The sequence below is a fragment of the Bubalus bubalis genome, chromosome 10, assembly GCF_019923935.1.
Source record: "Bubalus bubalis isolate 160015118507 breed Murrah chromosome 10, NDDB_SH_1, whole genome shotgun sequence".
Lineage (NCBI taxonomy): Eukaryota > Metazoa > Chordata > Mammalia > Artiodactyla > Bovidae > Bubalus > Bubalus bubalis.
Window position 1 is genome coordinate 56372410 of NC_059166.1, and position 26791 is coordinate 56399200.

The 26791-nt window shown below is 33.7% G+C and overlaps 1 protein-coding gene across 8 annotated transcripts in view; it reads left to right on the top strand.

Annotated features, from left to right (window-relative positions):
* Window positions 1-15587, top strand: part of GRIK2 (glutamate ionotropic receptor kainate type subunit 2) — a 742533-nt gene extending 726946 nt beyond the window's left edge. For 4 of the 8 annotated variants that reach the window (XM_025294639.2, XM_044924345.1, XM_044924343.2 and 1 more), the window contains one exon: window positions 13881-15587. In XM_025294639.2, the coding sequence (XP_025150424.1) occupies window positions 13881-14045 (165 nt within the window). In that variant the 3' untranslated portion in view covers window positions 14046-15587. Of the gene's footprint in view, window positions 1-9695; window positions 9783-11324; window positions 11464-13880 lie in introns of those variants that run through there. The other 4 variants (XM_025294642.2, XM_025294643.2, XM_025294644.2 and 1 more) reach the window with 4 other exon arrangements.
* Window positions 15588-26791: the final 11204 nt, after the last annotated feature.

Here is a 26791-nt window from a genome sequence, read left to right on the forward strand (position 1 = left end):
TTACCTTCTTAAACATTAGAAAGTTGGAATCAATTGACCTATTTGGGCTGAAGCAGATAAAATATTATATTGGAAAAAAAGAGCTGTTTTGATAGGACATGAGCATATGAATCACATCCTCTGATTTCAACGTCTCCACAAAGCTTCCATAATGAAGTTCAAATTCTCTAGCTTCTCAGAGGAGACATTTCAGGATCTCTCTCTGTTCATCTTTGTAGTTTCATATTTTGCTTCTCCCCAATTTGTGCTTGTACTATAACCACACTAAATTGCTTTCTATTTTCCAAAGCCAGCCATTTTTTAAAATACTCTTACCATTTGACCTGAGCAACCTTTGTCCATTTTTCTACCTGGCAAATTCCTACTAGTCATTTTAGATTAGGGATGCAGGACTAGGCATCAACTTGCCAAGAAGGGTTTTCCTAATCAACAGGTATAATGAATCTTGTACAGTTCAGTTCAGTTCAGTCACTCAGTCGGGTACAACACTTTGTGACCCCATGAATTGCAGCATGCCAGGCCTCCATGTCCATCACCAACTCCCAGAGTTCAACCAGACTCACATCCATCGAGTCGGCGATGCCATCCAGCCATCTCATCCTCTGTCGCCCCCTTCTCCTCCTGCCCCCAATCCCTCCCAGCATCAGAGTCTTTTCCAATGAGTCAACTCTTCATATGAGATGACCAAAGTACTGGAGTTTCAGCTTTAACATCATTCCTTCCAAAGAAAACCCAGGGCTGATCTCCTTTAGAATGGACTGGTTGGATTTCCTTGTAGTCCAAGGGACTCTCAAGAGTCTTCTCCAACACCACAGTTCAAAAGCATCAATTCTTCGGCGCTCAGCCTTCTTCACAGTCCAACTCTCACATCCATACATGACCACAGGAAAAAACATGGCCTTGACTAGATGAACCTTTGTTGGCAAAGTAATGTCTCTGCTTTTGAATATCCTATCTAGGTTGGTCATAACTTTCCTTCCAAGGAGTCTTAATTTCATGGCTGCAGTCACCATCTGCAATGATTTTGGAGCCCAAAAAAATAAAGTCTGACACTGTTTTCCCATCTATTTCCAATGAAGTGATGGGACCAGATGCCATGATCTTCGTTTTCTGAATGTTGAGCTTTAAGCCAACTTTTTTACTCTCCTCTTTCACTTTCATCAAGAGGCTTTTTAGTTCCTCTTCACTTTCTGCCATAAGGGTGGTGTCATCTGCATATCTGAGGTTATTGATATTTCTCCCAGCAATCTTGATTCCAGCTTGTGCTTCTTCCAGTCCAGCGTTTCTCATGATGTACTCTGCATATAAGTTAAATAAGCAGGGTGACAATATACAGCCTTGATGTACTCCTTTTCCTATTTGGAACCAGTCTGTTGTTCCATGTCCAGTTCTAACTGTTGCTTCCTGACCTGCATACAGGGCACAACTATTTCCACAAGGTGGTGTTAGATTTTTATTTTCTATTACAATGAAATTGCCAACATCCGCTGGATCATCAAAAAAGAAAGAGAGTTCCAGAAAAAACATCTACTTCTGCTTTATTGACTATGCCAAAGCCTTTGATTGTGTGGATCACAGCAAACTGTGGAAAATTCTTAAAGACATGGGAATACCAGTCCACCTAACCTGCCTGCTGAGAAATGTGTATACAGGTCAAGAAGCAACAGTTAGAATGGGACATGGAACAATAGACTGGTTCCAAATCGGGAAAGGACTACATCAAGGCTGCATGTTGTCACCCTGCTTATTTAATGTATATGCAGAGTACATCATGTGAAATGCCAGGGTGGATGAAGCACAAGCTGGAATCAATTGCCGGGAGAAATATCAATAACCTTAGATATGCAGATGACACCACCTTTATGGCAGAGAGCAAAGAAGAACTAAAGAGCCTTTTGATGAAAGTGAAAGAGGAGAGTGAAAAAGTTGTCTTAAAACTCAGCATTCAAAAAACTAAGATTATGGCATCCAGTACAATCACTTCATGGTAAATAGATGGGAAAACAATGGAAACAGTGAGAGACTTTATTTTTTAGGGGGCTCCAAAATCACTGCAGATGGTGACTGCAACCATGAAATTAAAAGATGCTTGCTCCTTGGAAGAAAAGCTATGATCAACCTAGACAGCATATTAAAAGGTAGAGATATTACTTTGTCAACAAAGGTCCATCTCCAAAAGTTATGGTTTTTCCAGTAGTCATGTATGGATGTGAGAGTTGGACTATAAAGAAAGCTGAGCACTGAAGAATTGATGCTTTTAAACTGTGTTCTTGGAGAAGACTCTTGAGAGTCTCTTGGACTGCAAAGAGATTAAACCATTAGTCCATCCTAAAGGAAATCAGTCCTGAATATTCATTGGAAGGACTGGTTCTGAAGCTGAAGCTTCAATACTTTGGCCACCTGATGCGAAGAACTAACTCATTGGAAAAGACCCTGATGTTGGGAAAGATTTAATGCAGGAGGAGAAGGGGGCAACAGAGGATGCAATGGTTGGAAGTCATCACCAATTAGATGGACATGAGTTTAAGCAAACTCCGGGAGCTGGTGATGGACAGGTAAGCCTGGCATGATGCAGTCCATGGAGTCACAAAGAGTTGGACACAACTGAGCGACTGAACTGAACTGATTTAAAAAAAAAAAAAAAATGACTCTATCTGTACATCTCATTTTTTAAAAAAAGCTTCAGTTCAGTTCAGTTCAGTTGCTCAGTCGTGTCCGACTCTTTGTGACCCCATGAATCACAGCACGCCAGGCCTCCCTGTCCATCACCATCTCCCGGAGTTCACTCAAACTCACGTCCATCGAGTTGGTGATGCCATCCAGCCATCTCATCCTCTGTCGTCCCCTTTTCCTCCTGCCCCCAATCCCTCCCAGCATCTGGGCCCATCACTTCATGGGAAATAGATGGGGAAACAGTGTCAGACTTTATTTTTTGGGGCTCCAAAATCACTGCAGATGGTGACTGCAGCCATGAAATTAAAAGACGCTTACTCCTGGAAGGAAAGTTATGACCAACCTAGATAGCATATTGAAAAGCAGAGACATCACTTTGCCAACAAAGGTCTGTCTAGTCAAGGCTATGGTTTTTCCAGTGGTCATGTATGGATGCGAGAGTTGGACTGTGAAGAAAGCTGAGTGCCAAAGAATTGATGCTTTTGAACTGTGGTGTTGGAGAAGACTCTTTAGAGTCCCTTGGACTGCAAGGAGATCCAACCAGTCCATTCTAAAGGAGATCAGCCCTGGGTGTTCTTTGGAAGGAATGATGCTAAAAAAGCTTAGCTAACTTCAGAAACTATCCTCAATCCAAGAATATTTGCTACCCCTTGAGAAAGTTGGGAATGAGTTTTATCCATTTCAAACAAGGTCCATTCTTTCCTTTGCGAAGCCTTTGATGAGAGTTCTCCCTTGAAAGTGAAAGTGAAAGTGAAAGTGAAAGTGTAGTCTCTCAGTCCTGTGCAGCTCTTTGTGACCCCATGGACTGTAGCCTGCCAGGCTCCTCTGTCCATGAAATTCTCTAGGCAAGAATACTGGAGTGGATTGCCTTTTCCTTCTCCAAGGGATTTTCCTCACCCAGGGATCAAAGCTAGGTCTTCCTTTTGGCAGGCAGATTCTTTACCATCTGAGCCATAAGGGAAACTTAGCTCACTATTTTATTCAAATTTGCTGATTTCTGTGGGGGCTTGAGGGAGGAATCTCTCTTTCCGTATTAGATTCTTACCTGTTAATTCCTTTAGGAAAAAGGACTAGTGAGTTTGATGTATCTCCATATCTCAGACAGTTTCTGTTGGTGTAAGACTCTTCCTTTTTATATTTCTCTCTGTTTTTCTCCTCCCTTCCTTTTTTCTTTCTTTACCTGTTAAATAATGAAACTGATTCCAGAAACTTAGAAAAGTTGATCATAAACAATAAAAAAGAACTATGTTTTCACATAATTCAAAAGAAATATGTTTATAAAGTAAATAAATAATAGGTTTATTAGATGTTATATATTGTATTTATTGTGATAAATTATGTTGTTGAGCTCCATTCCTCTTTATTTTTCCTGAGAAAAATATTTTACTTTGTTGGGTGGTATGGTTTAACACCTTAGTTAATTTATTAAAATTAGCTGTGAAATAGTACTAGATTTTATTGTAAAATATGCATGTGAGTATACAGAAATTTATTTTATTTGCACTTAAGATTTATGTCTTTAATTGAGATTTTTAGATTTTAAAACCAAAGTAAATATTTTTAAAATTATTCATTTAGTCATTAATTATTTATTGAGAACCAAGTGTGCAATGAATTTTATGTGCACTTTGGAAGTAAGCAAGTATATATTATTCATAATTCCAGCTCCCAAATACTTTATCTCTTACCTCTTTTTTTTTCTCCATTTTATTTCTTCTTTCTTTAATTCATAATATTCTAGTATTTTTAAAAAGAACAAATGAAAATTTCTATCTTTATCTAAATAAGCTGGTAGATATGATATACATGCAATCTAGTTGAAAATGAAGTTTATTTATAAAGTTTATGGATAACTAATATATTACCTTTCAAGTCTTATCTCTGATAATGATAATAAAATTAGTGATTATTATTAAAGGTGAAAATAATATGTCTTTTATAGTATATATTTTGTAAGATATTAAAGGATCACACTTTATAGTCTTAATGACTATAATGTTTTTATATTTCTGAACTATTTTAGAATTAAGTGTACTATAAGAATGTTATTTTTAAATGAGGGCAGGTTAAACTAAAAAGAGAATATAATGCTGAAATATGTAGACCTCATAAAAATACAAAAATTATAAGTTGCATTCCTTTCCAATAACCACAAGATGGTGTATTATAATTTTTAAAATACTTAGTGGTTTTAATTTTGATGCAAATATTAATGCCTCAAGGACATATTGCTTTTCACATTTATTCAAACTTGTAAACTAAATAGAAGTTTTTCTTTTTTTGATGGTTTTCACCATATAACCTGGCCATTATGAAAGTTACTTAAATATTTTTCCATTTTGAACATGTTTGAAAAACAACTAATCAACATGTGCATTTTCTAATTTTCTTTTTGCCTTATATTTTCCTTGCTTTTAAAAACATTAGTACTTGAGGTTCATTCAGTAAGCAATTCAAAAAATTGTTGCATATCTTAGGCAATTATCAATGCATTTCAGGTAACATAGATTTGTTTGAAATAGTCTGTGTTTACCTTTTAAATCTTACTTATAACTGAAAAAACTTGCTTAATATTTATAATTTTAATTTCTCTGGTAATATATTTTTATGATAATACATTGATTTTTGTAAGTATGAGTTATAAATTGCTGTACTAATTTTTATAATACTATTTTATGATCATTATTGTTTATTAATTTATGTTTGGAATTATTAATCATTTCTTAAATTTTTGAATATTTTCACTTTTAAAAGCTATATATAATTCTGCCTTCTTTTGATTTCCAATGAGAATGGTAATATAACTTACATAGTTGCACCTTCCGTTTCTGTGTGATACATCTATAAATAGATTTATTTCCATGTAACTGAAATAGATTTGCCTGTACAAACTGTTCCTTATTGAACATCAGGTTGAATATGAATCTTTGCATTTCTTGATATGAAAATATAATAAAATATTCCCTTTCTATTATTTAAGCATAAAGAAAATACAGTAAATATATCTTAGAAATAAAAATATATAAATTATTGCTGGATATTGAATTTCTAAGCTACATTCCATGTCTTGGATACATATTTTGTGCTTTCCTGCAAGGTGATTAAAGTACATTTTAAGAGCTGTTTTGTACAGTTGTTTTTCAGGACATAGTACATTTTAGTGTACATAGTCGTTTGTATTATAGAACACTGGTAAATCTTATCAACAATAATCTTTATATAATGTGGTGATTTTCAGTCATTGAAAATTCAAAAAAAGTGTTGTGGGCGCATAGAATGTTCTTCAGTGTATAGTTTAATAAGAAATGTAGAAGGCAGTTGTAACTCATAGAAGGACAAATGAATGAAACAAGGCAATATGAGGAATAAGAAGAAAATCATAGTGGTTTAATTTAAACTTGCAAGACTAGAGATTCTGTATGAAAGATTATTCAGAGGAAAAATACTTTTCAAAGCTGGCTGAATCTGTATTTCATGGAATCAGGAGAATTAAAACAAGTTGTTTATAAATCCTTATGCACAAATTGCTTCCAGAATGCTGAAGAATTAGTTCTAACAGAAGTAATGCTTCACAAAAGAAGACATTTATTGGAGAAGATATATGAAAGCAAACATTGTCCTAAATCATCAGTAAAAATTTTATTACAATATTTACACATTTTTCCAAATAATACTTACTTACAAACCATGGAATATTTGTACTTTTCATATAGGGAGTTTGTATTTAATATATGGAGTTTTAACTGTTAACTTTCTAAGTACATTTTTAATTTAAAATCTAGCTATAAAGCATGTTGCTACTCAAAAGTTAAAAGTGGCAAATAAACTTTGGACAAAACTGTATTTTGTCTTGTTTTTATGTTACTGCCTTTCTCTGAAAGCAAAGCATCTCTCAATTTCCACTAATAACCTCTATAGGGACTAACTGGATGGCTCAAAAAAAAAAAAAAAAACTTTTTATAAGTAAATATAAAATAACACTTCAATTGCCAATCTTCCTTTTGCTCACTAAGTAGTTGCAAATCAGCAAAAGGAGTTTTAGGTCATTTGTTTATGATAACTCATACTCTTTTAATGCCCATAATGTTTTAAAACAAGATTATAGCTGGTTTTCATAAATGACTTTAGAATTTTTAAAGTAGTACAAAGTTACTCTGAGAGCTATGCAAAGATTATTATCCATATTGAGCAGAAGAGGATAAGTATATCAAGGGTCAAGTATGTTTCTCAAGTTGAAATATGCCTATTCTGTTTACACCACAGAACACTACAGGACATGGAAGGAGAACATTTAGCTATTTTTCTTGGCAGGTTTTATCCCAGATGTTGTATTGACAAAACGTATGGAGTGGGAGTTTGAGTTAGATAAACAGACTGGGCTTTGATCGTGAGCCCTGTATAGTTATTTCACTTTCCTGGACATTAAGCATGAGTTTTGAAATTTTAAAAAAAAAGGAAAGACTTGGAATCATTCTTCAAGTGTGTTCAACTTTGTGTTATATTAATCTTTCTATATATCTTTTAAATAAATGGATGGGTTACAAATACACCATAAATGAAAATGCTTTAGAAGTTAACATAGTTAACATATATAGAGCTTTTTGCATGTCTGGCATATACTAAGAAGCTTTCATTATAATATAATTATTATTTTTATTTATAAAACTGATACATTTTAACTGCTGTACTTTAAAGGAAAGAGAGCTTTCCTGGAATTAAGCATTAGTTATTTGGATGTTACATACTTTGTTGAAAAATTGTTATTATTATGACTACTGGCAAGAATATGATTAACATTGCTTTTTCTTAAAATTCATTTCACAGCTGTATTGACTAAAATGGTGTTGAAGCTTGTCAGACCTAATTTATTGATTTTTCTAATTTAAGTAAGGGAAGTGTAAAAATGTATAATGATGCCCCATTTTTCTCTGTCTCATTTATTTGCAAAATGCAATATAAAGTTATTCAGTAAGAGTCAAGGTTTCTGAGAATATTTTAATCTTTGGTTACGTTTATCATTGTAAAATAATCCAGGCTAAAACATAGGAAGCTTTGTCATTTTATTTATTGAGAAAAAATAATTTAGTGCCATAATTTTTCTGTCTGATTTATTATTTAGTATTCAAAAATTACCATTTGTTAAGAATAGAGTCCAGGTAAAAGAACTTAGCTGAAATTCAAATCACTGTTAGTGAGGCAGGCTAATATAATAACACACAGAATGGAAGTCAAGAGAACAGTATTCCTCTTTTAGTTAGAATATCAATGTGTACATACCTGTCTGACGAGAGCACAGCATATTTAAATTATATATATATATGTATATATGGACTTTTTAAAAAGAGCACTGCTCTAAGACTAAGCATCAAGATCAAAGTTTATATATATCTAAAATATATATATATATTATATATATATATTTGGACATGAGTACCTTAGCTAGTCATTTTTCATCTCTCATTGCTTCACTGTTACATTCATACAGCTTTAGGTAAATCTATACTTCTGATAGATAGCACTAGCTATTTGATATTTTTAAAAGACTTCTAATTAAAGAGTAAAATCAAAAGAAATGGGCCTTGTTAAATGACATTTATCTTCATTATTTAGGACACCAACATTTATATAAAATGTTGCATATTGCATCCAATATACTTTTTATTTCCCTTTAGTTATTATTTAGTTTATTTAAGTATTACCTAAAGTAGAACAATTTTCCACAGGGATTAATTACAGTGACTGGATTTGTCTCTACTACATGTGATCTGGAATTCTTGGTCAAATGGCCTACAGCATCCGAAATTAATTAGAAAATGTCTGAGAATGAATGAGGTATCCATAATCAGTGAACAAATAATTTAAATGACAAAACAAAACATTTTCGTTGAGAGATGGTAGTATATATTAGGACATTGCACTACAAAGTCTCTTAGAAGCACTTTAAAGATGTTTTGAGTGAGTGAGTGAAGTCGCTCAGTTGTGTCCGACTCTACGACCCCGTGGACTGTAGCCCACCAGGCTCCACCGTCCATGGGATTCTCCAGGCAGGAATACTGGAGTGGGTTGCCATTTCCTTCTCCAGGGGATCTTCCCGACCCAGGGATCAAACCCAGATCTCTCGCATTGCAGGCAGACTCTTTAACCTCGAGCCACCAGGGAAGTCAAAGATGTTTTAATAGGCTTCAAATCGAAACTGTACACAAAAATGGTTGGAAATTGTTCTGAATATTGGAATATCATTTAGTTAATTTCAACCCACTCCAGTGTTCTTGCCTGGAGAATCCCAGGGATGGTGGAGCCTGGTGGGCTGCCGTCTATGGGGTCTCAGAGAGTCGGACACGACTGAAGTGACTTAGCAGCAGCATACCCTTAAAATTAAGACAGTAAGATATATAGCATAGTTTCCTCCTTACATAATAAATACTAAATAGAGATCTAATAATAGCATATGATATTTATGATTATTTCTCCAATTGGTATATTATTATATATTCAACATGAAAGTGATGAGTTTCAAAGTTTAAAAAATTAAACTTATTTTTCATCAGTTGCTATTTTTTTGAAGACATTGCTAAACATAAAGGATTTAACTAAAAAATGAAGTTTAAATATATCACTGTTCAATGTGGAGCATGTTTGCAACTAGATTTCTAATACTAAAAATATTTATGTGCTTCTCAAAGTGCTTTCACATCATGTATCATATAAACATATTTATAAATTAGAAAGTCAAACTATTAAGATTAAATTATTCTATAACACCACGAATGATATTCTTGAGAACATTTATCTGTGGACTATTTATGTGTTGTCTTATACATAAAAAAATAGCTTGTTTAAAAAGCAATGTACATTTAGACAAATTCATTATTTTTAAGGTTTCCAAACCTTCATTGTTTCAAGAATTAGAGATGTGTAATACAGGTTGCCTCATTAAATATAGTGAATTTTATAATGAGTTTAACTAATTTAAATGCAATTATACATGCTAACAGCTCAAAGATTTAAATTTTCATTTTCAGGAATCTTCTATTTGGTTAGTGCCACCCTACAATCCAGACACTGTTTAGTAAACTTTTGAAACTTACTAAAAGAGGTTTTTAATAATGGTTAGTATCCTTGCACCTTTTTTTCTTTTTGTAGTCTGTCATATTGTGCAGAAACATTTTTGTTGTTGTTTTCACCCTAAGGAACTTACTTTGACACAATTTGTGTGTTTCTGTCCCTAAGAAGTGATTTGAAAAGCATGGTAGTTTTCTTTCTCTTTCTTCCTCCCTCAATCTCTCCTCTCTCCCTTATTTTCTTCCCTCTTTCCTTCGCTGTTTCTTTCCTTAAGTCTCCCATCCCCTTTTCCTCTCTTCCTCTCTCTTTTATTCTTTCTTCTCCTCCTCCATCCTCTTCAGTTTCCTTCTTCTTCATTATAACTCTGAAAATTCCTGTCAAGTGCATTTAGGTTTTTCAAAATCTTATTCCATAGTTCAATAAAAGGACATGTAAAAAATTCTGATCATGATATGAATTAGGAAACACTATTTGTCTCTATCAAATGACAAGTTAGAAGTTTAAAAATCAGACATAGTAATTTTTTGGCAACGTACAACACAGAGAAACAGCTATATTTCACAATCATCTGTACAGTTTCAACTTTAGGTCTTACAGAGATCAAGATACAGAATTTACATTTTAAAGCTTTAAAATATTTTTTAAAAATGTGTTTTCTTTAGTGATACAAATGAACCATACTTTATGGTATCATTAAATTTTTTAAATTTGTCAATATTGTCTCCAAATTTTTGCTCAAATCTAAAGATTTTCATAGTTTTGTGAAGGATTGGAAGTATTATATAAGTAAGAAAAGAACCTACAGTTTCATGGTGACTGTATTAGAACCTAAGATAATACTATTTTTTTAGGTAAAACATATTGATAAATCAAAAAGAACTGTCAAAGTCAACTTATTTAGAGAAAAAAGTTAACAAAAGTGGTAACATGATATTATAACCAAAACTACTGATTGACTGCTTAAAGCTTGCTTGATTAAATTTTTTACTTTCTAATGGCTTAAGAAAATAGAGAAAGCCTAAAATGATAATGGTGGGATTACATGTTTACAATTTTCAGGGTTTATAAATTTGTAAATATCATTTACTTGAGATTTAAATTATTTATGCTTGATTGGGGCAGGATATATGCTTATAATTTATATTAATCAGTATTACAAGTTTTATATTACATAAAATTGCTTTAAAAGAGTTTAAATGCATTTATAGTCTGAAGTTAAGTATAGGCTATTAATACAGTTTACTTCCTAATTAACTAGAAATAAAACTGAATCAGTTCATGGTTGAATAGTTATGTACATTTGCAAGATTTTTTTCCTGAGAAAATCAGTTGTTTAGACCACTCAATTACTATGGATAAAACAATATCTCTATTTTATCACTTTTGAAATCAATATAATCATGATCTCTAAAAACTGAGTTTGCCAAAGAGAATGTTATAAATTTGGGAAATTTAGTTATTTTAAATGAAGGCTTATTTCAAACAATTCAACATTATTCACATCCTATAACATTTTTAAAGTGTCCATGGCATCAAGCTCTGACATTGTTATATTATCTAATCAATTCTTCTGTTAAATGTTTCAACAGAGAACCAAGACTAAGTTACCTCAAGACTATGTATTCCTCCCTCTTTTGGAGTCAGATTTTTCCATTTCTACAGTGTTGTCATCATCACCATCTTCATCATCATTTTCATCATGTTCTTAATAAGTACATCTAATAGTAGGTATTAAGCAACAAGAAACACTGTGTCCATATACTGGCTATCAGGTGTCATATAGATCTTTTAACAGAAATAGAATCTGTGAATTTCAAAACTGTATAATTTAGCACATAATAAATAATACATAGAGATAACTTGCAGTTAGTTTGGAATTCATGTGTAGCATTTAATCATCTCCCATGACAAACACTAATAAATTAATTTTTTATGAATTTAATGTTATTAAACAAATAACAAAGTTTTATCTGATTAATTAGCTCACTTGTACACAATGTATTTTACTAAGATTCTGAAAAAAAAAATTTAAGCAATTGAATTACAAACATTATTAAAAAAGAATTAAAATGTTAAGGTCATGTATGGCTATTGTTAATTCAGTCAACATGTGTACAACAGTGCTGTGAGCACTTGATCTCTATTCTTTACAATTCAATGAGAGGGAAACATGGAAGCCCTGGAGGTCAGACAGAGAAACATGATAGTGAGGGAAAAATAGTAAATTGAGTAGAAATAATAAGCCTGGTCAACTGGAAAGTAGTTCCTGAATAAGTTAAAATTTGAGTCATGTCTGGAGGTAAGGGATAAAGCTGGACTGATGTGAAGGATGAAACAATTCTGCTGAGTACCACAGCAAAAAGAAACAAAGGAGGAAAACTTTGGAGGTCCAAAGAGAAGCATGTGTGTAAAGAGAAAAAAAACAAAGAAGACGAGGAAGAGGAATAGGTTGGGGGAGAGATAAGGTAAAATTAACTCAGAGAGGTCATGATGGAAAAAAGAGATTTGGATTTCACCTGTTTATTGGACAAGAATGTTTAAAACAATAGATTATTGTTGATAATTGTGAGAATTTCAGGAATAGCCAAGGCATAGATTTGGGATGATCACTAAGGAAACTCTTCAGCAACCTAAAGAAGAAAAATGAGAATATAGCCAGGAATGGACAAGAATCTACCAGTGCAGGATCAAAATACATAAAATTGGGTATCAGAATATCTTGCTGGAGGTGCAGTTCTGAGCTGCAGAAAGTGAGTTATCCTCTGTCATACAGATGCCCAACTTAATTCAGTGTTAGTTTGTGTCACAAAAAGTGATATATGAAAAGTATTTTAAAAAATATAAGGCATGTATATGGTGTTAACCATTTTTATCCTACATTATTTTGGAATTTAGTTCAGTTCAGTTCAGCCGCTCAGTTGTGTCCAGCTCTTTGCAACCCCATGGACTGCAGCACAACAGGCTTCCCTGAACATCACCAACTCCCGAAGCTTCCTTTTGGATTTTGGAATTAGCCTAAGATGATAAACAACAAAGAAGCATCACAAAATGCAAAACAAAAAAGACTTCTCATGCATATTTGATTAGGTTTATTTCATTATGTTTTCATATCACTTTTTGGAATTGTGTAAATTTTTCATTCTTGTCCACATTTTTAGTTGTTGTCCACATTTTTAGTTCTTGCAAAAAAAAAAATAGCCTAAGTCTTAGACCATCTGAATGTCAACAATATGCAACTAGTTCATGAATCTGATTTATATGTAACTAACACATGTATCTCAATTAGATGGAAAGGGAGACTAACAAGTTTCTGTCTTGTTTTCACTCTATAATAGGAATTTGAGGAGTGTGTCATAAGTTCCAGGTATATAGAATTTCTGGCAAATCTATTGCCAATGAAATCGGAATTAAAAAATATATATATAGGGTCATTTTTTCTTCATGAAATAAATTATTTATCAGTCCTCAGTTATCAAGTTGATGATACCAAAAGTGTAGTTAATATTTGTGCATGGATTTTTAAATGTGATACAATGTCATTTCATGATTAGGTCATATGTGTTTGTAATCTTCACCGATAGTTTTATAGGCATGATCACAAAAAAGATATAATGAATACCAAAAATAATTTTCCATATTTTATGTCTAAATGTGTGAGTGCTATTTTTGTTCTGTTTTGAAAGACAAAATGAAGAATCCATGTTTAAAGAAAATTTTCATATCTTACATTATGATCTAAAAGCCAGTATATTTTGTCTAATTTTTTTTAATAGCATGGATGGATTTCTGGTAACTGATTTGTTTATTTGTGCTTGTATTTAAATTTTAAGGTAGATTATATCTTATCATGTTAATCAATTATATATCTTAAAACCTCATTCAAATTATGTGTAATGTACACATTCCTAGCTGGCAGTTCACTATCAGGTGGAGATTTTCTTTAAACTTGCCCACTTTGATAAAATATTTTAATTATCATGTTTTGAGTATTAAAAGTGGAATAATTTGATATAACCATTATAATGGAATTTTTCAAAACTTCAAGGCTGCTATGTTGACAAGTCTGTTGAGACTGAATTTAATATTTTTCAGGACCATTGCAGTTGATGTGTTTGTAATATTTCCTTTTCTGTGTTATTCTGTAGAGGTCCTTCTGTAGCGCCATGGTAGAGGAACTGAGGATGTCCCTGAAGTGCCAGCGTCGGTTAAAACACAAGCCACAGGCCCCAGTTATTGTGAAAACAGAAGAAGTTATCAACATGCACACATTTAACGACAGACGGTTGCCAGGTAAAGAAACCATGGCATAAAGCTGGGAGGCCAAACACCCAAGCACAAACTGTCGTCTTTTTTTCCAAACAATTTAGCGAGAATGTTTCCTGTGGAAATATGCAACCTGTGCAAAATAAAATGAGTTACCTCATGCCGCTGTGTCTATGAACTAGAGACTCTGTGATCTAAGCAGTTACAATGATCAGACTTGATTTATAAACATCATGGATCAACCAAGTTACACGGGGTTACACTGTTTATCATGGGTTCCTCCCTTCTTCTGAGTGAATGTTACATAACCATTTTGTGGCTGGTTTCAAATGCAGTCCGGGAAGAAATTACAGGTTCCTTTTGAGGTTCAACTGTTGCCAGGAGATGGAATATCAATGCCCCAAGGGTAACCAGAGGAAAAAAAATCATTAAGCATAAAAATACTTGGAATCAGCAAAAACTGTAGTGTTACAAGACACAGTTAAGTCTTCTGAACACCCAGATAAGAGGGTGATGATGTCACTAGCCCCCAGCTACTCAGTATAATGGTCATCTGAATAGACAATATGTGCTTATAGGATGTGAAGAAATGTAAAGCAAAACAAATCTGAATTTCATGGCAAGTGGAATATAAAGCAGATCTTCATCAGTGTTTTTCTTTCTTTTCTTTTTGTTTTTTTGACAGTCTGTGTCACTGATTGAAATAGAAGTGTCAAATTACCAAGGCAATAATGTTTTTTCTTACATTCACTGTGGCAGGAGATTTAACATGTATCTCTACCAAATCCCTACCTATTCCAGCCACCCTTTCCCCAACCTCACACCAAGAATAAAAAAGCAACAGTTGGTTCAGAGATTCTGAATTAAAATGGATGATGTTTTGCAATCTTTTTCTTACGCTGTAAAAGAGGGCTGAGTATTGATAGTTCTGTGGAAGACTGAAACTTTCATTCTAACATTCAGACATGTTAATCCAAAACCTCCTTCCTGCTATAAATGAACTTGATGGAGCCTGGGCAGATCTCAGTGAAAGGAGAAAGGGGACTGACTGGTCATCTAAAGAGAAGTATGTGTGGTGAACTCTGATGTGGACTGCATTTATCAATACAGTCACAATGTTAAATGAACAAAATTCTTGAGCAGTTTTTTTCAAAAAATGTTCAGGTTTATTTGTGGAAATGCAAGATTTCTATGAAAATAGTTTTTGTATGGAAATTTTTGTAATACTTTTTATCAACAAAATAAGAACATGCGTTCCTGTCAGGGGTGTGATGTCGAGCATGAATGGTAGTGCGTGTGCACCACCAACGTTTGGTGAAAACTATTTTTATCAAGAAAAAAAGGAGTCATAGAAGAGAAATATTTTCAAGTTAGATAATATAAAAGCTAGGTGCACTACCACCACTGCTTACCATGCCACACCCCTGGTTTCCACGAGGCTGATAACATACTGTAATGAACAATTGTGTGTAAAATGGTAAAAGACACAGACCTCTTGACAACATTGTGATAACAGTTGAGTGCACACAGTTTGCTGTTTGAATCCAATGCACAAAATTTAAAAAATCATTAAAATTATGTCCATTTTACTTTCAGCTTTGACTTTCATTTTTCTCTAATATGGGTAAATGAGCGCACTATTTGTTGTTTGCATGAAGGAAGTTCACTTCCTGAATCCTTCCAGGTCATCAAGGATGACCACTTCAAAACTGCCTGGACAAAAGAAGAAGAAAGATCAGGCTAAAAGCTGGACCAGAATATAAAATGTAATCTTCAGGCTTAGGACAGTTCAAACGTGAAAAGGAACAGCTTTAGAGGATACAGTCCTGACCTTAGCTCTTGTGAGTGGACATTGATTATGTCCATAGTGTTTTTTAAGACAGTGTAGTGATTATGATATTATATGTGAAGTTCAACTCATGTCCAATTTAAGAATTCATTGCACATTGATAATTAATTCAGCAAAGGGAGAGGAAGAGATAGGCTCAATATCAACAATAAATTAAAAAAAAAAAAAAACACACCTCATTTTAACTAGAACTCCTATCCAGAAAAAAAAAAAAAAAAAACCAAAACCATAAATTTCTAATAGCCATTACTTAAAAATTCAATTTCTAAGTGTTTTCAAAATTTCTAGTGTCAGGGTTAAGTTAAATTTTATATTTCAAGGACAATTACGTCCCAAAATTTAATTTTAGGAAGTTGCACAAGTTGCTGTTACAAATCTCAACATTTTTTTTTTGTATTGGTAAATAACCTCAAATAACATAGCTCATAAAATATTCAGATTTAGGTCTGAATATTAAGCTTTTACTCAATTAGGTTCTAATAAGATTTTAAAGCACTTTTAAATTTCAATTCTTCATTATATTACACACTTAATAGGCAGAAAATGATGACTAGTTTTTAAATAGTCTGGAATAATTATTTATATCTTTGGTATGATCTGATAATTTAAGAATTAACTTAAAAAATTCAAAAAGTATAAAAGATTCTGCTGTATTTTAACTCCAAAGTTTATTTAGAATATAAAAATGATGTATGATATTCAATTTTTATCCATTTTCTGAAAGGTTTCTACATTACTGCCAAAATAGATATTGCTCTATTCATTGTGTACTTATACATATATGAAGTACTATTCTTAATTTTATTAAAATTTGGTTACTTTCAAAATAATTTCAACCAGTGAAAGAACATCTCTTCTCTGTGGAAAGGCAGTGTATTGGCATAAGATTATTTTCCAGTGTCTACCACTCAAATGGTAAGAAAAAGAAGAAATGCCTGTTCTAGTTGACAACATAACCCGATGACTCCAGGTAATCAGTGGAGCTACATACATCACAAATAAATGACTCTAGCCACTATGGAACACTGCGGGAGGATATATTTATACATATCCCCGCTAAATAATGCTAATCAGATGAAAACAGCAAGGATTTATATTCAGTATATTTCATAGATAATTAATCCTAACAGCTATGAGAATGCCAGAGATATATTTATATATTTACAACTGAATAACCCTAATAATTTGGAGAAGGAAATGGCAACCCACTCCAGCGTTCTTGCCTGGAGAATCCCAGAGACGGGGGAGCCTGGTGGGCTGCCGTCTATGGGGTCGCACAGAGTCGGACACGACTGAAGCGACTTAGCAGCAGCAGCAGCAACCCTAATAATTATGGGAGCACCAAGGGAATAGATTCTATTTCACAAACATGTAAAATGGATAAGGATATTTTATAAATTAAAATCTTTCAAATATTTTTCACTTCAGTTGTATATTTTTAAGAATAAGTTTCTTGTTATTATTAAATGAGTTTTTGTACTAAACAATAATGTTTTTAAAGAATTTTAGCACAATGCTTCTAAATGTTTGTTTATTATGAAATATGAATACAGCCAATTGTGTACAATGCATATGTATAAAGGGAATCATGGCATCAGATGTACAATAGAATCATAGCATCAGGCTGTAGTGTGCACCAAAGATTGTCACTGGGAGTGGGCTATTCTATTCCAAGACTAGGCTTACTGACAGTCACTTCCAACACTGAGGTGTAAATATAAGCAGAATACTTTAATAGAGATAAGAGAGTGCCCAGCTCTTTCAGGAAAGAGAGCATGAAATGTACAGAAATAACTTCATTTGTTTCTGATCAAGGCAAGTAGAGTATGGAAAACAATATGGGCCAGGCTCACTTAGGAATTTTGTCCTCAGTTTAAAAGATGGTAAAATGGCAGTTGGCTCAGGGGTAAAGAATCTGCCTACCAATGAAGGTGACTCAGGAGTCGTGGGTTTGATCCCTAGGTCAGGAAGATCCCCTGGAGTAGGAAACGGCAACCCACTCCAGTATTCTTGCCTGGAGAATCTCATGGACAGATGAGCCTAACGGGATGCAGTCCATAGGGTGGCAGAGTCAGACACAACTGAGTGACTGAGCATGCACACAGGCACAATGGCAGGGAGAACCTGGCTTGAAGGTCTTGAGTGTATCTGTAATTTGAATCCTATTGCTATACTATTGACTCACTCTCAAACAGCCCTTTCTGTTTGCAGCACAATCATTATAGAGAGATTTCTCTATTTTCTTGCCTTCTGGGGATTTCCTTAATTTCTCTACCATGTTGGATCCCCTGTTGCTTCTAACAGATGTTCTCCCTTTCCTAGGTTTATCTCTAATTTTGATGAATTATAAAGAAGGACTACCTCAGAGGTCCTTTTTTGATATTCCAGTCTAAAAAATGCTTTTATTCTACTCTCATATAAATAATAGTTTTTTGGGGGTGTCTAATTCTAAGTTGAAAATAATTTTCTTAGATAAATTTGAAAACCTTCTTTCACTGTTTTCTTACTTCCAACTCACCCTGTACAAATGTGAAGGCATTCAGATCTCCAATTCTTTGTGATTTTTTTTTTTATTCTCTCTTAAATTTTTTTTCTTCTGATTGTCCAGATTACCCTAAAATATTGGAGCTACTGAACTCCTGAGTGTACATCTATAAGATTTGCTTTCCTATTTCTCATTTCTGTCATCTTTATATTCCAAATTACCGAATTGAGTTTTTTCATTTCTACCAAATTATTTTAATTTCTATGAATTCTTATTTTATGAATGTAATAATTTCTCTTATATGTTTGAAGCAAGTAACAGTAATCTTAAGACATTTCCTTCTTCTGGAAAAGACCTCAGTTTGTTGTTGTTTTTTTTCCCAGTTGCATTTTTCCATATGCTTGTTTGGATTTCTATCTTCTGTATTAGAGCTTTTCTTCAGATGCTTGTTAATTCTTCACAACCTGTTAATGATTAAGAAAAGGGAACTAAAGTCTGATTTGGGGGTTCTATGTACACAACAGGGTAGGGGAGACTTTGCATCTAGTTAGAGTTTTACCACAGATAAGTCTAGATGGACTATGTATTAATCAATCCTTTGAAACATCCCTATCTTTGGATCTTTCCTTTGATTCCCCCAGGAGTATCTTTTAATTTTCTTCCTGGAAATTAAGCCTCAACTGCCAGTGTTCTGCTAATCACTGGTTAAGAGCTCTTGAGATCGCTACTTTCTGCATTCAGAATGACTAAGGTCACTTATTATCAGGTGGCTCAGGGGGAGCCTGGTGGGCTGCCGTCTATGGGGTCGCACAGAGTCAGACACGACTGAAGCGACTTAGCAGCAGCAGCAGCAGCAGCAGGAGTAAAGAACCCGCCTGCTAGTGCAGAAGACATTAAAGATGAGGGTTCAATTCCTGGGTCGGGAAGATCCCCTGGAGGAGGAAAGGGCAACCAACTTTAGTATTCTTGCCTGAAGAATCCCATGGACACAGGAGCCTGGTGGGCTATAGTCCAAGGGTCACAAAGAGTCAGACATGATTGAGTGACTGAGCACTAATAAGCATACATATAATTCAAATTTGACACAACACAAAGTCATAACATAAATGCAAGGAGATCTAGGTCACTGGTGAACACATGTACACCTGTGGCGGATTCATGTTGATGTATGGCAAAACCAACACAATATTGTAAAGTAATTAGCCTCTAATTAAAATAACTAAATTAAAAAAGAAATAAAAAATAAAAAAATAAATAAATGAAAAAAAATAAAAAAATAAAATTTAGCATTCAGGCTTTCAACTGAACCTAGCATATTCCAGTCTGGAGTCCTTCCTTTTTTTCCCTTTTGAGAATAATTCCTTATTACTTTGATGGGTTGAAGAATGGTCTTGCAGGGGAGAAGAAGGAAAAGAATACAAGGATCCACTGTTTTCCAACTACATTCAAGAGGCTCTCCTTGTTGTATTTGCTCTCCTGCATTATCAGTTATTAATGCACATTGCACAGCTAGGTCCTGTGCCTTGGAGGATTCTGTGATGTCATCCTATTGGTTCACAGCTTTTCACACTGACCACATGGAATTCTACTTTTTCTAGTCTGCTTGATTACCCATCATGTGTTCATATGCTTTTCTCCTTCCAAAAATATTGTTGAAACTTTCACCTTTCTTGTTCACTTTATTCTTGGAGTTTAATACTTAAAAAAATAAAAAACTCTCTACTGTAATTTTTATGGTTGAGTAGGGAGCAATTTTTGATACATGCACTCAACTCTTCACTCTTATTTTGATCAAGAACCCTGTCTTTAAAGAAAATATTGTGCAGAAATCCAGGATAGAAGCAAATAAAAACCAGAACTACTCTGGTTCAAAGATAATGGAGGTAGAACAGACTTTGCTCTTATCATTGTAAAGAATGTAATATTGCCCATGTTTTCTTCTTACTGAATGCTTTTTCTAACTCAATATGTAAAGGGGATACTTTTTTTTAAAGGGGATACTTTTACAATACAAATGAATTTCACAAAATAGATCCCAATAATATTTCTGAGGTGGAGAAGATTTTAATTCCCCCCTTGTGCTTGTCAAATAATGCTAAATTTGGAATCCAATGTAATTTATACCCCAAAGGCTTAGGTCTAATTCAAAACATTCCAACTTCTACTTTACAAAGCTCAAGAAACATGTTATATAGTAGATAAGGAACACTTTCTAAGCAAACCATGATGGACTGTAAGATATTAAGAATCCACTTTAATGTACTGCCTTACACAATACTGTGCTTTCACATTTATTGAATGTAATTTAAAAAATAAACAAATATATCCCTGCCTCTTTACAAAGGAGAATAGCTATTTTCATACCTTTCAACTAGATATTTCTATAATATCACATCATCAAAAATATAACACTCTCAATTACCAATTAGTTAACCTTAAGGTCAGTCTGTAGAGCTTAATATCTAATCTAATATCATTGATATACTGAAAAATCTAAAATCATAAATTCCACTCACCTTGGTCAAAATTCATCAGTTAAAAAGGGAAATAAAAGACACACTACACAATGCTCTTTCCACACTATTTAAATTACATTTTAACATATACCTTGTATATCAGGGCTTCCTTGGTGCCTCAGCAGTAAAGATTCCACCTAATGCTGGAGATGCAGGTTTGATCCCTGGGTTGGGAAGATCCCACGGAGAAGGAAATGGCAGCCCCCTCCAGTATTCTTGCCTGGGAAATCCCATGGACAGAAGAGCCTGGCAGGCTACATGTAGTCACAAAAGAGTCAGACGTGACTGAGTGACTAAACAACAACAATTATAGCCTTGTATCTCAGCTCATAATCTAGGGTTTTCATATATTAATACTTTAGAATAAATACTGTAGCTTCAGCCACTATAATCACATTTCCACCAGGAGGAAGAACAAAAGGAAATTTAAAAGGTCTTGTGCCTTCCTTGTAAGGATACATACCACAAGTTGTACATTAAGGTGGCAGAAATAATGATATGTTCACACTTAGCTGCAAGGTAGGATTGGAAATAGACTAATGTAGGCAGCCATGTGTCTAGGGGTTCTATTACTTTTAAAATGTATAAACAGACTTGAAGGGACATCTTTTGTCCTCAGTCAACAAAGGAAGAAGCATTTGGTAATTTCTTTGCAGAATACCTTTCATTTAGTTATAGACAAAGACCTAGCTTACATTAACCATTCCTTTGATTCCCAAGATATTCTTTCTCATTCTGTAAAAACCCAGACACCTTGATTAGAGTTGACTTGTTACTCTCTGCCCCACTATCATGAATCAATTAAACATGCACCCATTTGTTTATATTTAATAATTATTGAATCTACATTATAAACTAAGATTTGTGTTAGATTCTGGGTATGCAATATAATCAAAAAGAGACATGGTGCTTACTTTGGAAACCCGAAGTCTAGAAGAGGAGATTGACCTTAATCAAATGTGTTAAATATATAAATACAATCTGAAAAGTGCTGTCACCAAGAAGCGTTCCTTTCTGTCAGATTCAGATGAATGATGAAAGTTCACTCACTTGATATCAAGTGGTAGAGTTTAATACTTGGAAATGTGAAAACTTGGATTATATGTATAAAGGATGCACAGGGAAGCATTTATTGGTATCATGAAACACACTACTGGTTTGTGTCTTCTTCCCAGGACTACATAGCTTCTGTTGGCTTCAAACCATGGCACAAAGTAGGATTCTTCCAGGTCTGTAGAGCAAAAACTGAGATGTAAACTCTATTAGACCATTATCGTCATCCTGTTACTCAGGGTGGTGATGTCCCACATGCAAAATATGATACCATAACTTTACCTAAGTTTTTCTCTGACAATACAGTTCCTTCCCATAACTGCACTTCACTCTCTTTCACACAGGTTATGGCAAGAAACTGTATGGTGTTTTATGAGAGCTTATAATAAAAGAACGTTTACTTAGACTACAGAATTGGGGTAGACTTTCCTGAGGAAGTGGTGATTGTGCAGAAATATGAATGATGAGAAACACATACTTAGTAAAAAGTTTTACACGCCTGTGACAAAGTACATGTAAGAGTCATGTGATAGGAGAGGGCATGGCATTGAGGAACTGATTGGCAGCCAGTGTTGATGAGCACAGTGAAGGCACAGGGATATGTATCAGGATGCATTTAAAATATAGTTCAAAGCTGGACCTTAGCCAGGTGATCAGTGACCTTAATAATTTGATCTTTATCCAAAGAGCAATGAAAACCACTTACATCTCTTAAGCAGAAACCAGATTGTTGGATAAGATCTGCATTTTGGAAAGAACACTCAGGCTTCAATTGGCAGTGTGATTTACATAGGTACCACAGTGGTTACAGGAAATTAGATGGGCTTCCCAGGTGGCTCAGTGGTAAAGAATCCATCTGCATTGCAGAAGTCTCAGGAGATGTGGGTTTGATCCCTGGGTTGGGAAGATGCTCTGGAAGAAGAAACGACAACCCACTCCAGTATTCTTGCTTGGAGAATCCCATGGACAGAGAAGCCTGGTGGGCTACAGTCCGTAGGGCTGCAAAGAGTCTCATGCGACTGAGCACAAGCAGTCTGGGTAAAATACTATGTTAGTTTAGATTAAACCCGATTGGTTGCTATGAAGATAAACAGAAAGAGACAGAATATTAAAAATATTAAAGAAGAGACAGAAATATTAAAAATATTTACTAGGCAAAAATTCACGTAATTTCATTATAAATTCAATAATTAGTGAAAAGGTTGCTAATATTTTTTGCCATAATTTATAATAAGTATTTTATATGAATTATTTCTTCCAGTTCTCTGAGTAGCACTATGGGCTAGGGCTAATATTATTATCACTTTATAGACAAGTAAACCAGAGACAGGAGAACTTAAATAAATTTTTAAAGAATTACTGTAGTCGAACTGGGGCAGATAACTCTTAGTCACTATTCAATCAATACACAGTGCAAGTGAGAATTTCCGGGGAGACAGAGGAATAGAAAGAGAAAGAACAAGGATGACATTCCAGAATGTCTTCTGAAGCTTTCTTTTTATATTTTATTGTTTTGAAGCTTTCTTTTTAAACTGGAATTTATATTACTAAGATTTTTTTATGTTTCTTCTAAGAGTTCTTTCTCATCTTTTTCTCTTTCCTTTTTTTTTTTTTTACTGTATAATATTGACAGCACCTACTATAATTTGTTGTCCAGATAGTAGGTATTTATTTTTTCTTTTTAAGCTGCATATTATGCTAGTATGTATATTTTTGCATTGTCATCTGGTACTGATCTGTTGAACTTTTTCTTGGATTTGCATATCTGAGCAGCCTCAGGGTATGCCAGTGTTCTGCTCTACGACACTGCCAAAGCCACTGTACCAATCAACGTCTTAATCACCAATATGTAAGAGAAACTGATAATCCATTCCCTTTCACACTCTGGGATTCTGTCATATTTTTTTTTTAATTTTGCTTTTCAAATGTGCCAAATGTCATTGTCATTTTCCTCTTGATTAGTAGAACTTTTACCTTCCCCTATGTGTATTCACATTCTTTGAAGTGTTTAGCTACTCAGGTCTTTTACCAAGGTTTCTATTAAATTACTTTTCTTAATGATTTCCAGAAGTCTATATAGCATTGATGTTATCTAATCTGTTATTTGATTTTATTTTCTGGAAACACCTCCCATTTGTTATGGATGTATTTTTCACTTTTCTTAAAGGTTGTTTGATAAAAAGAGGTTGCTAATCTTAATGTTGCCAAATTTATCATTCTGTTACTTTATTGTTAGTACTTGGGGTACCCTGTTTAAGAAATGTTTTCTTTAGTGATAACAATGAAATATCATTGTTCATATTCATCTATGTGTTTTTCTAAAAATTTTAGCTTTGTTTTATACTTTTAGTAAATTCAGATGTGTGCTTCCCCCCGCCCCCATCTGTATAACTATTTTACTCCTAAATTTGTTACATGGTGTCTTCTCTCAGTGGTCTGTTATACTCCATCTGGAACATATTAAGATTTCCTATAAGCATCCATCCATTTCTGGATTTTATATTTAATTCTTTCTTATTCTTTATCTTAAGAAATCTCTTGTCATATAACATAAATTTCAAAATCAACCATTCAAGATAAACATACATAGACACATTGGAACTTTAATCAGAATGAAATCAAATCTTTGTATCAATTTGGAAAGAATTTATTTCTTACTCATAGACATATATTTGTCTTTAATGTCCTTTACAGCTTTTGCTTATAGTTCTCACACACTTATTTATTCCCATGGGATTATAGTTTTTGTAACTATTATAAATGATGTCTTTTTAAAAATGTTGTTATTATACTGTATGTTACTTGTACATAGAAATGATTATATATGTATAATATATATATATATATATAGCTTATATTCAATATATCTTACATTCAACCACCTCGCTAAATTCTCCTTTAATTTCTGTATATTTCATTCTAGGTTGTTTCGGATTTTCTGTGTAAACAGCCACATGAAATGCAAATAATGAATGTCTTCCTCTTCCTTTTGTTTTTCAATTTCTTCATGTCTTATGGAGCTGTCTATGACCTCTGATACAATGCGGAATATACTAGGTGGCAGTAGACATCTTTGTGTTTTCCTGACTTTAAAGGAAATGTTTCCAACCTCTTTTGACCTTATTCATTTTTCCTCAGTCTTCCTAAAATTGCTGCTTGAATCATGATTTCCACTTAAAATTTTCCCTTTCCCCTTACCACTTGTCTAGATCTCCACCTACATTTTGAAGACTGTTGATGTTCAAGTTACAAAGATGCAGTATACCAACTGAACTGTATTCTGTCCTTGGGGACAGACTTTGTGGTGGAGCTACAAAAGTAAACAAGTAAATGCCCTCAGATATTTTGAATTCATTGTGTATGCACACATGGAAGCTGGATACTTATATTTTGCGAGTACTTTCTACCTAGCTTTTCCATTTTTCCAGTATTTTGCTTTTTAATTCACTCCTCACACCCTCAATAGAGTTTTTTTCTGTTTTTTGTTTGTTTGTTTGACAAAATAGAGCTGATAAATAATGTGTTTGCTGCAAAGAGCAAAATAGTCTTTGTTTTTTCTGTAACCTACAACATAAACAGTAGCTTTTTGACCTGCCATTTAGACATTGTGAACTCACATAAACTGATTCTAAACTGTCTTCTTAGCTCCATTTTCCTTTCTGCACCCAGAAACTCTGTGTTCCAAATTTGTGTGTGTGCATGCGTACTCAGTCGTGTCTGACCCTTGGTGACACCACACACTGTAGCCTGCTAGGTTCCAGGCAAGAATACTGGACTGGGGTGCCATTTCCTAATCCAGAGGATCTTCCCAACTCAGGGATCAAACCTGAGTCTCTGGAGTTCTCTGCTTTGGCAGGCAGATTCTTTACCACTGTGTCATTTGGGAAGCCATGCTCCAAACATACCAAGTAATTAATAATTTTGCTGCAAAATTTCTCATTTTCTATGCTTGCTGTACCTGAAAGTTTCTTATCTCATTCTCCCCCTACAAAAGTTTCTACTTATTTTTCATGGTCTCCTCACAAGTAGAAATGTATCTAAGATCTCTTTTTGAAGTTTTCTAGGAGTTAGCATTAGTGTCTTTCACATAGTAAGTGTTCAATTATTGAGATATATAAACTTTTCTTTCAGAAAAAAATTTAATTTTTATTTTATAGCCTGAACAAATTAAGCAAATAACTTTTTAAAGTTAGCTAAATTTCAGTAAGGGAAGTATAAATCTAGAATTTTAAAATATTCTTATGGCCATATTGGCAACAGGCACAGAACTCACATACATCATTCATTTATGACAGCTTCAAGTGCATAATGATATGTTTTAGGGATTTGCTTCCACATTGCCATGTTTGTATTTTGTTAATTATTCAGTCCTTCCTGAATTAAATCCTATTTGTCATATGTGTCAGTAATATTTCTGTAAAGGCTAGTTGAGAGTCTATAGATCATGACTAATGATTGACTTCCTTCTAAAGAAAATAACTTGAAGCATGTTAATTCCACAAATTTTTCCTCAAAAGTTCTTGTATACCATTAACTAAGGAGTCGACAGGTAGCAAGGAGATTGGATTTTGCTGATAGAGGCTATGGTACAATGCATAGGCAAATGTTGCACAAATAATTAGATCAATATACTATTATATATTAAAACCAATTACCCAGTAGAGTGAGTACAGAACATAACAGAGAGTGTAATTTACATTCATGAGTAAAGATTGTCTTTGAGTAAATGAAATTTTAAGTTACACTATGAAAATTGGAATTGAATAAGAAAAGAGAGTAAAGCTGAAAATTCTAGGAAAGGATAACAATAAATAGCATGGTCACAACCATTGTAAATCAACTGCACTCTAACATAAAATAAATTTAAAATAAATAACAAAATAAAATAAT